The sequence below is a fragment of the Oreochromis aureus genome, linkage group 11 (assembly GCF_013358895.1).
Source record: "Oreochromis aureus strain Israel breed Guangdong linkage group 11, ZZ_aureus, whole genome shotgun sequence".
Lineage (NCBI taxonomy): Eukaryota > Metazoa > Chordata > Actinopteri > Cichliformes > Cichlidae > Oreochromis > Oreochromis aureus.
Window position 1 is genome coordinate 18,681,603 of NC_052952.1, and position 11,690 is coordinate 18,693,292.

General features: G+C 42.0%; 1 protein-coding gene across 1 annotated transcript; it reads left to right on the forward strand.

Annotated features, from left to right (window-relative positions):
• Positions 1-153: 153 nt before the first annotated feature.
• On the forward strand, positions 154-10,405 carry nradd (neurotrophin receptor associated death domain). The gene is made up of 6 exons (XM_031746287.2): positions 154-588; positions 4,686-4,818; positions 4,923-5,276; positions 6,124-6,337; positions 6,466-6,608; positions 8,839-10,405. Exons 1-6 carry the CDS (start codon positions 550-552, stop codon positions 9,147-9,149), a joined length of 1,194 nt encoding a protein of 397 aa, XP_031602147.1. The 5' UTR covers positions 154-549; the 3' UTR covers positions 9,150-10,405.
• Positions 10,406-11,690: the final 1,285 nt, after the last annotated feature.

The window sequence follows — 11,690 nt, forward strand, 5'->3', positions numbered from 1 at the left end:
AATGACGGTTACCTTTACTTTTCTCCCTTCCTGTGTCGTCTGTACTTGTTACCGAGCTCAGGGATGCAGCCAATCACGAAGCCGCACTGAAAGCCGAGTAGATGGGAGGAGAAAAGGCTCCTGAGAACTCGCAGCAGCTTCCCCCCTCCTGATTCATCTGTTGCAAAGCTGCAGGAGTGTGGCACTTGGTGCATCCTGTGAGCTGAGACAGAAGAAACTTTGTTTTAAGGTAACATCGAGGAATGCACTGACACAGACGCATCGGGCTGCAGCGCTACGTGGAGAAGACTGAAGGATTATACACATTTTAAAACTGCTTCCTCACGCGTAAAAACCCCTCATCTGGTTACTGGACTATGACCGAATTCTCCTTTCTGTGGAACCAGCACGTTTTAGGACAAGTTGGTGTATTTGAGTAGACTCAGGGAACTTGAGGTTTTGGCATTTTTCATGCCATTGTTGGAGGCTGCAGAGTGAAAACACTGTTCTGTGGACGATTTTGAGACGCCCCTGTGTGTCGAAGCCAAAGAGGATTTTGGAGCTGAAGACATGAAACCGTTTGTCGTATGCGCATTTCTGCTGTTAAAAGTAAGAAACAGTTTATTACCGCTTTACCACCACATGAGCTAAAGTCAGATTTTCACGTTGACGTGTTTTATAAGGTGTTTCTTACTTATTCCACACTCGTGGCTTTACATCAGGGGTCTGTTTAAACTTGAGTAAACTTAATCCAGCCCAGTTTTGCACCATTGCTCCCAAAGGAAATCTGTTTCACAACACAGAACCGTACTTCATCAGGGCTGTCACACGGCACATGTTGGTGAATATAAGCGTCAGAGGTGATAATAGAGTAAAATTAGTGCGTCTTTGAAAGGCTCTCTTGACAAAAGTGGAATCGAAAGTCTTCTTTTTCCGTGGTTATCATATTTCTCAGATGCACATGCTAAGACGAAGCCTACTGAAGACCTCCTTGGCACAATTTCTTCCTCTTCTTGTGTTATTTTTCAATGGCAACCGCATCGTTTTCCCACGAAACTTCGCATTTTAAGCCCATCACACTGTGTACCGACTACAATGAACCAAACACATAAAACAGGAACAAAACCCAGGAGCACACCATTTATCAAGATTAAGCAGCCACATTAAAATAAATGGTGTATGATTTAAAAACAGATTATAGTTTCGGTGGTGTTTGATAGCATGCCATTAAGCCAGGATCAGGGTGCAAAGAAAGCCTCTACCTCACAGTTGCAGACAATAATTTGACACTCATCTACCTCAAAAAGCCCATGGGGCTTGTAGTCCTGTCTAGACATGCTTTTTAAGAGTCAGAGCACTTTTGTTAGATCAAAGTGGTTAGATAAGGCTTTAGTTCTAAAAAAGATAGGTATCTCTTTGTAATTATAATATCAGTAGGATTAATTTGTGGAATTTAAGATGTTTTTCATTTGGGAAAAAACAAAAGGAATCTTTTGTTTCCAAAAATAATTGTTTCATTAGTCACTAGATGATTCAGTGTGGAAGTTGGGTGTTTTTGTACTACCTTAACTCTTTCTACGACTGATTTTCCATTTAGTTTACTGTACGCGTTGATACATTTGTTACTAGTTGCAGTTCCTGGTGAAAATGTGGCCTAGTCTATTACTACTGCTGGGGTCTGGATATCCGGAGCAAGGCAATTATCATCATTTTCTCCCAGTTTGTGGTGTTTGTGTGTGTGTGTGTGTGTGTGTGCATGCAAGGGGGGTAGTTTAGTGTGTTCCCACCCTAATTTGAATTTCCACAGAGTAGGCAGACTTCAGGATCATTTAGTACTTTTAATTACCTCATTTACTTTGGTGAGAGTTGAAAACAGTTAGATGAATAGTTGGTGTATCTGCGCGCGCTGTCTCATTTGATTTAGGATCACGGTTGTGGTGGAACCCTGTGTCCTTTAATTTGTCCCTCATGCTGCCTGCATACTGCACCAATAGCAGGAATCGGCACAGATGTGCTGCTCAGACAAGTTTCCCCTCTCAGGCTGGGCTGTCTCTGCTGAAAGACCTCTCACTGTTGTTGCCACAGACGGATTGTGAAATATCATGGCTCAGCATCTTCACAGGCGAAGAGCAATCTTTTCATGTTTATTTTCACACAGATTAGATTAACAGTGGAAACTCACATCCGCAGGCTTTAAAAGCGAGCTCACTTCAGAAAATGTTTCAGGCAGAAAGGCGGCTGAAATGAATTGTGCGCATGTGTGTTTGTGTGTGAGATCCCCGATGACTGAGTGACTCCAGCAGCCGTGGAGTTGAGAGCCCCATTGAAAGCTGTGCTCCTCGGTGGTCCGTCTGTTCTCACTGGGGAATCCCTTTAGATTGCAGCTTCTTACCTTGATGGAAAAAGCAACTGCAGCTTGGTTCCCCTCAGACTTTATAACCCCCCAGTACAACAGGTAAGACCCAGAGGACTCTAAGGGAAATTAAACTTTGCTTGAAAAGTGAACATAATGACAAGGTATGACGTTGTAGCCACACAAGCTGTAGCAAGATGATCAACAAGAGCCAATAATTAAATGGAATCAAGTTATATACATGTTTAGAAAGCAAAGCGTGTCAATTTATGTGGCACGAAACTAAAAATAACAGTTTTTGCCTTCTGAGTTTACAAGCAACAAATAATTTAGAAGATGTTTTTTTTTTTCTGTTATTATGTCTACTTTCCAGACTTAAATGTTTAAGACAAAGCAAGCAGACAAAAAAAAATTGTGTGTTTGAAACTGAAATGATCTGAAAATACTGTAGACACTGTAATCACATTACAAAGTGCGTTTATGATTTAGGATCAGGTATTGCAGTACTAAGAGGAGTAAATTATACTTTTACAGGACAATGATGAGTTTCCTGTTTATTTCTCTCGTTGTGTCATTTTATCAGTGCAAAATCGATGCAGCACAACACATAAACACTGGCCACTGATATCGGTCTCGGTGTGTCGATATCATTTAACAGGGCCAATATCGGCAAATATGATATTTGGTTGATATATCGACGCATACCTAACATTACCTACCAATTAAAGTTCAATTTTACCCTTAAGGAGCACTATTTAATTTACATTGAATAGATAGTTATTCCTGTAAGGAGTAGATGTCAGTTCCTGCTGGTTTCCAGTGTGGCATGAATAAAACCTTTCATTGTATACTGGACACCAATGGGTTAAGCGCCAAGCATTTGCCGGCGCCTGCTCTCTGTACAGTTGGCCCTCCAGCCAAGTTTAACGAGTTACACCAACCCAGACCCACACCAGGCGTTATAAAATGCTACAAATTCAAGCTCGAGGTCAACCCCCCCCCCCCAAAAAAAATGCCAAAAAACAAAACAGAGCCACTGTCACTAAATATTTACCAAAGGATAGATTAAGAGGCCAAAAGGTTATTAAGCACTTCATCAGTCACATGGAGAGGGCAACCCAGGGTTACCAGGATACCTCTGTGCTACAAGTTATTGTGGTTATGACGCCAACTCAGATATCCTGATTCCTCCCTGCTGGATCCTACCACCCCAATCTCCTAAATGCCTCTGTTCTGGGTAGTGTGGCTGGTGTTCAGATATCATCAGGCTCCTCTGTAAGCTGTGCGGTCAAACCGGCTGTTGTTTTTGGAACGAGTCGAGCACAGTTTCAAAGCTGATTCCCCTGTATTATCAGCATGGAACATTTTGGGTTTCGCGACTGGAGTCACACCAGTGTGTGTGTGTGTGTCCGTGCGTGTGTGAGTGTGTGGTTTTTATCTGGGGGGCTTTTGTTGGAGGCTACAGGTTCACACATGTCTCCTGAGTGTCTTGGCAGACTTCAGAAACAAGAGAGACATCATTGAGGTTGTTTAGCTGTTACTTTTTTCCTTTGCAGGAGGTTAGTTGTTAGACATCTGTTTGCTCTTGTCAGGCCCCAGGCGGAGTAGGTCAATCTCCCTTAAATATGTGTGCATGTTTAAGATGCCGTTGCATAGAGCCTGGAGAAGGGGGTGTTAGTGATATACTGACCTTCATAGACACACCTGCGGGGCTTGGTGACTTCAAAGCGCTCCTCTTACCCAAACGGACACTCATGCTGAGCAGCCTTGGTTAACTGACACTCTTGCCTGGGGCCATCTCCTTTATTCCCAGTCACCACCACAACCAGTACAGTTAATTCACACAGAGAGCGCTCATTCACACAGAATTTAGAATGAGTGGAGAGGCAGAAACTCAGATTTTTTCTTTTACTTCTTTCACCCTCCTTTTCTGGTTGTTTTACTTCACCCCTTTATGTTTCATTCTTTTCAATGACCTAAAGCCATGTGATTAAATCCAGCAACTCCTGTCAGGCACCCTCCCTCCCTCCCTCCCTCCCTCCCTCCCTCCACAAGCTGTTAGGAATGTCTGATCTATTCGTCATGTCATAACTCAAGCTGGGACCTCCATTACCCACTTGCAGATAAGGATTAAGAGCACTTATGGGTGAAAACCAAGGCAGATCGAAAGATAAAAACAAGGCGGGTTTGGGGTGTGTGGGGGGGGGGCATTTACAGTTTATCTTCTTTGCTGCTTCTTTAATCGTGCAGTCCTATAACTTTATATCAGAAAATGGCCCAAACATATGATTTGTTGCCTTAAAATAATACCTAGTGGTATTTTATTTTTCTTACTGTGTCACTTTTGCTGTAGGTTACTCTTGGAAATGCCTGTGCCAGCGGTAAGTTCACTGAATCAGGGGAGTGTTGCAGTCTGTGCCCTCCTGGGTTTGAAGTGAAGGTAGAATGTGGGAAAGAGGACACCACATGTGCACCGTGCCCAGAGGGTAAGCACTTATGATCTAATGTTACTACTCTGATTCAGCGTGTTTCAAGTGCCTCACCATTTTCTTCACCCAGTTTGACGCCGAGTTTGTAATCTTTCCCACAGGCACGTTTTCCTCATCTGAAGACCTTGGCTCTTGCCTTCCATGTGCTAAGTGTCCACACAGTATTCCCACTTTCTCTCCATGCTCTGCCACTCAAAACACACAGTGTGAATGTGACAACGACTACTTCTTTTTGAGCTCGTACAGCTTGTGCGCACCTTGCTCCAAATGCACTCGTGGTGAGGGGGTTGTACGGCAATGTGGCCCTATGGGAGACACTGTGTGCGCCACCTGCGGCCCTGGAACCTTCTCGGAGGCGGCTCGTTCCACAGATCCCTGTCATCCTTGCACTCAGTGCTCTGAAAATGAGGTGGAGATCCGGTCCTGCCTGCCCCAGTCTGACACAGTCTGCATGGGTGAGCTTTATCAAAGATTTAGACTGAGTAAATAAAATGCATAAAATGACAGAGGGAAAGAAAAACTCCATTTTAACAGGAATAAACCAAGAATCATGAATAATAATGGGGGAGGCCTTTATCAGCTAGTTATTAAAATAAATTATATTAAAAATAAATTATCCAGTGGATCGATTGGGGTCTTGATTTTATAACTGGCTTTGCTGATAATAGGAAAATACAGAATAGTGACAGCTTTATCCTGTAAAGATCTGATGCAGGCAATAGTGCATAAAAAAGATGAAAGAGAGCGCTGAAGGGAAGGGGGAGACAAGCAGCGGAAGAGTCTCTGAAAAAATGAGGACATGTGGTCAACATCTGCATCTACGCTCCACTTTGTAACACTCTGAGTTGGGAAACATGAGTTGTGAAAAAGAGCCCACTTAAGTGCTGTAGTCCAATTGATATGAGCTTGACAGGTCTTTAGGTTAACTGCCTCAAAAACCTGAAGGCCAAGCGAGGCTGCTGACCCTGACAGCAAGTCTGCTTGCTCCCAAATGGCTACACCGGCTCTCCAGGAGTTAGGTCATCTGTACACACCGTGGGTCCATAAGTCATGACTCTTTGACCCCTCGTAGGTCAGCACAGTACGATATACTGTTTGATCCCAAAATAGGCAGACGGCAGGAGGGAGAATCAGGCTGGAAACAGGGGCAATGAAAGGTCTGAAAACCTCAGGGGAGTGGGATAGCTGAGGCTATCATTACATCTGGTCCTAATTTATGGTGTGCAAATGTGTTCTGACGTGCAAAATGTGCACATGCAATGCTCCTCACTGTGGCGCATGTCCATCTCCTAATCTTCACAGAGAAGAAGCTGCACATTCTTTCTCGCCCTGGTCAAACCGATGCTCCTCGGTGGCCCAGCGTAGAGGTGGTAACGGAGGACGGGAAGACCAGTCCTGCTCCTGGAACGACCGATTTAACCACACAGGAAGAGAGCAGCAACAGCAACATTCTTGTATACGTGTCTGTTCTGGCTGCTGTGGTGCTGGGCTTGCTTATTTATGTGGCTTATAAATGGTAAGTTTTCGCTGAAGAAGGGTCCTAATTTTTAAATGTGCATAAGAATGTGTACGTATTCCCCCAGTGATGAAAAATAGGACCCAATGGGTAATTAACTATCATTGTTTTTACTGTGGTCTTCACAGCTGGAGATCATGTAAACAGAAGAAGGCGCTCTCTAAGGCCCGTGCAGCCGAGTTGGGAACATCTCCAGAAGGAGAGAAGCTTCAGAGCGACAGTGGTGTTTTTCTGGATTCTTACAGCCTACAGGACAACCAGCCCAGCAAAGGTATGAGAGCCACAGACGCTATGAAACTAAATTGAAATGATTTCAAAGGATTTGAGCTTTTTAAAAATGTTGCTAAAACATCTAGCAGCTCTCCGAGAGCTGTGGATACAAAAAAAACAACCTTTCCAACCATCACAGGTTTTTGGGATGTCAGCATAAATAATTTCAGAGCTTTTTCCATCTTTAATGTGACATATAACCTCTGCAATTCAAATGAGAAGCAGACTGCTTAATGTGTAATGTGTTTGCATAAGTGTGCACACCCTCATGTAACTGAAGATTAACCAAAATCAACCGATTTTGTTAAACCAACCTGGTCACAGCAAAAGGGCCACAGAGAGTTTACAAATTGTCAAATCGCTGAAAGGTATCAGTCAGGAGTAGTGTACAACAGAATTCCCAAGGCATTAAATATATCATTGAGCACAATGGAGACAGTCATCAACCAGTGGAAATAATATGGCACAACAGTGACTTTATCAAGAACTGGACACCCCTGATGAAGAGATAACAAGACAACAACTGGTCAAGGAGGCTGCCAAGAGGCCTGTAGAGACATTAAAGGAGCTGCAGGAATTTCTGGCAAGATCTGGTTGTGTACTGCATGTGACAACAATCTTCATATTCTTCATATGTCTGTGCTATGTGGCAGGGTGGCAACACAGAAGCCTTTTCCTGCAGAGGAAAACACCCAAGCCCGGCTAGTTTTCCGCAACAAAATACATCCGGTCTTCCTAAAAGCATGTAGGAAAATGAAAAGACTGGACTTTTTTTGACATAATTCCAAAAGGTGTTATGCACATCACCAAAAGAGCGCAATAGCTACGCTGAAGCATGGCAGCAGCAGCATCATGCTTCAGCTGGAATTTCATCTCTCATCACAACAATGACCCGTAGCATACATCCAGATCAGCAAAAGAATTACTTCACCAGGGGAAGATTACATTTTTGGAAGTGCCCAACATCTATAAACACACCAGAAAATCTGTGGGCAGACATGAAGACAGCTGTGCACAGGAGACAACGCGAGGAAGGGTGAAGACATGTCATGCTGATAGAGTTCTACCTAAAAAGACTAGATGGTGTTTTAAAATAAGAAGTCACTGAAGTATTAGATTAAGGGTGTACATATTTATGCAACCAGGTTGACAGTTTTAAAGTTTTTAAGTAACAATAACAATGCTTGACTTTAATGATGAGAAGAAGGCCAAAGGGTAATGTTTATTGTTGTTTCTCCCACGCTTTTGGAATTTTAGTTCATTCCTCATGACCAAACTCTTTCAGCTCACGCTGCTTTCTTTAAAAGCCTGAAAAGTATTTTCAGTGCCTCTAAATGAGAAGGACAAGTGAGGACATTTCAGGAACCAGTCCTAACTTGGAAATACGCTGAGGAATGATTTCTTGCTGGAAAGTCAAGCGATTACAGTTTATCCACTCAGTGCATTGTGTTATTCTTCTAAATGACGTGGTGCCTCAGAAAATCCAAGACATCAGTCATATGTTATTATCTCAGCTGTTGTTTTTAAACATCTGATTCTTCTTGGCGAAACCTTTCTTCCATGCCCAGGGAAGTTTGCTGCTTTACCGATGAGTTTTGAAAGTTATGCATGATGCTGCCCTGCCGTGTCTCTTGGAAGTTGACGTGCCTTGAAAATCCTTTTTAAATCACATGTGTGTTTGGTCTAACCTCTTCTGTTTTTGAAACAACTCCATCAGCTTTGCCGTGTTTATTGGTTAGCTTCGAAACTTCCACAGGAGGAATTTCATTTTCAAGTTCATCCATTATTACTATTTTATTATAATAAAATGCAACTGTATTGTGCAGGGGTTGATTTAAGAAAAGTGATATTTGATTAGGATCGAATATATATGAAAGCAAGTTCAAAAAGTTATATTATAACCATAGCTCCATTTTATATAAGCTTGTCTGCAGACTGATGTCTTGCAGACAAACCATGTATTGCATTGTGGCTTTCAGAAACTAACACTAAAACTAAACAAAGTCTCTTTGTTTGGATGAAATCTCTGTATCACCTTTAAGTTTTCAGTGTTTTCCACAACAGCTGTAAACTTCCTAATTTTGCAGTAATTAACTTGGTATTTCTAAAAGGACACAATTATTGCAGCGCCCATGTTTGCGGTATTTTTATAGCTTTTGATAATATACTGTAAGCACTGCTACTGCTTTTCGGACAGATGTGGTAACTTTGGTTGGATTTTGTTTTCACAGGTAACATGAGAGACAAGCAGGACAGCCGTCTTTACACGAACCTACCTCCACAAAGACAGGAAGAGGTGGAGCGCCTCCTGCAAGAAGGAAGCGGCCGAGGCTGGAGGCACCTTGGCGCGGCGCTGGGTTATGAGCCTGAACAGCTGGATCTGTTCGGGCGCGGAGAGGCCCCAGCCCACACACTCCTCTCTAACTGGGCCCAGAAAGAAGGCTCCACTCTGGGACTGCTGTGCTCTGCACTGGCCCGCATCGAGAGGCCCGACATAGTAACAGCTCTTAACTGTCCCGTGCAGGGGGTTTCTGTGGTCTGACAACTTCTCGACCCTACGTGTGAAATTCAGAGACTCGGGTGAAAAACTCTGACATGATGAGAGGTACTCTGATATCACCACCTCTGCCACTGATGGGTTTTTTAATCGTTTTTTTTTTTACCTTCTAAACCTTTACTCCAGTTTATGTCACCACTTGATTGTACATTGCTCTAACTGCATGACTGATTCTCCTGTTAATGTGTCCTATCAACACATAAGCAGGACGCTAACAGTATAAACTGTTGTATATCTCATCACTGCAACTGATGCTACCAGTGAGAGAACAACCTGATCATCTGGGATGACGTGGAAAGATCTCCTCTCACACAACAATAAGAGCATTTACAGTGTTGTTTATACGCGCACACTACTACTTCTTGTAAATATTTAGTTAGTGGCAGGAAGTGAAATAACATGTTTACATGTTGCATGAGTTTTATTATTCAGAGACACCATAAATTAGATCCATCCCCATGTAAAAAAACCTCCAAATATATATTCACATATATATATGTATCCCACCACATGCTGTTGTACAAATGCACACAGGTTACATCATGTTTTTAGCATGGCTAGCCTTTTTGTTATGACTCACAACTGAAGCAACCACTATGGTACAGCTGATTTTGGCCAAAAGGACATGTTTTCTGCCTGACCAGTATGATGTGGCTTTTCCTAATGGGGATCATTTGCGTGCAGATGGGGAGGGTTTACTGGGCATGTGGTCTGATTTCTTCAGGAGAACGTCAAGGTCAAATCTCTGTAATTGTCCCCATTATTGCTCGTAGTTTATATTTTTTATAAGAACACTTTTATCTTGTATGTAGATAGAAACTGCTCACTAGATTGTTAAAAGTTATTATTGCCTATACTGTTGGGTTTTTTTAATCTTTTTTTTTTTTCCTGCTGCAGCCACAAAGTAGCTGTGGTCATTTACACTGAGGAAATATCAAGAAGCGTCAGATCTAACCAGAGAACACGAGAAAGGAAGCATTGTGCTAAACACTTAACAACTTTCTTAGTGCTTTCTGAGAGTCACCATTTAATTGTAAACGCTTTAAACGGTAAACGGTTGGTAAAGTCCTGGATTAAAGTGGAAATTTGTAAACTGTGAAGACGCAGTTGGAATTTTCCATTTTAAAATGTAGAAAAAGTTCTCAACATTAATCCTTGTGTTCAGCTTGCCACCTTGTTTTTGTATTTATTTTAACACCACTTCAAGTCAGAAAGTAAATAAAACCTATGAGATATCTGTGGTGGCCTAGTTGTCATTTAACAAATACACTTACAGCCACTTTGTTAGGTATAACTGTATCTAATCAGCCAATTTCAGAAAGTGCTGATTTGCTGGGATTTTAATCACAGAGTTTACAGAGACTGGTTTAAAAGGAGAAAATATCCAGTGAGCGACAGTTTTCTGGGCGAAAATGCCTCGTTTGGTGTCAGAGGTCAGAGGAGAATGGCCAGACTGCTTTCAGCTGACAGGAAGGCAACAGTAACTCAGATAACCACTCATTACAACCAAGGTATGCAGAACAGCATCTCTGAATGCACAACATGCTGAACCTTGCTACAGCTGCAGAAGACCTCTCCAGTCAGCTAAGAACAGGAAACTGAGGCTCCCCCAAACTGGACAAAAGAAGATTGGAAAAATGTTGCCTGGTCTAAAGAGCCTTTGATTTCTGCTGTGACATTCATAATGGTGCACCCTGAGACCCTTGGTACCTACTAAGCAAATCTGAGAAATGTTTCCAGCAGCTTGTTGAAGCTGTGCCGTGAAGAATTAAGGCAGCTCTGAAGGCAAAATGAGTTCTAACCCAGTACTCACCACCTGTAACTAATGAATTGGCAAGCGAGTCTAACTTTGGTATTTAACTTCTTTTTTTTTTTGCTTTTTGTGGAATTACAAATCAAGTGTAGCATTATACAGATGATAAAACATCAGTCTTTATGCTGCAGATCTGCTATAATCAGCCAGGGGAACTTGCACCTTTTATTTAGTTTCTTGAGGCTAAGTGATTATTTAGAAACTCGTTAAAAACAAAAAAAGAAAAACAAGCAGAATTACAATTTAAAGTTACAATCAGAACAAATGTTAATAAATTTTAAAAGGGCCTTAAACATGAAGCACAGAAATAAAGAACAGATGAAATATGTAAAAGTGATGATAAAAGAGCACAGCTGACAAGAGATTCAACAGGCCTCATTAGTTTCACACAGTATAGTTTAATTTTCATCTTTTTGTCATCTTCCCAAAGGGCCCAAACACTTCTGGCATTGTTTATGTAATAATGATACAGTGTTTTATGACCGTCTAGTGAAAGGCAACAGTGAACAGTTGTATTTGCACCAAATGAAAAGTCCTTTTTTTTTTTTTAGGTTTACGGAAATAAGACATTTATTGCTAAAGAACCACAGTCCCATAAACCTACGTCTATCATCTTTAGTCAAAGTATAAAACTCATCTGATGGGTTAGAGTAACAAAGTTTGGACATGGAATAAACTGCCTCTCTTCAAGGGATTTAGTGTATGAGGACGTT

Coding starts and splice junctions, on each gene's coding strand:
- nradd (XM_031746287.2), top strand. CDS start 550: ATGAAACCGTTTGTCGTATGCGCATTTCTGCTGTTAAAA. Junction 589..4,685: donor GCGCATTTCTGCTGTTAAAA/GTAAGAAACAGT, acceptor CTTTTGCTGTAG/GTTACTCTTGGAAATGCCTG. Junction 4,819..4,922: donor ATGTGCACCGTGCCCAGAGG/GTAAGCACTTAT, acceptor TCTTTCCCACAG/GCACGTTTTCCTCATCTGAA.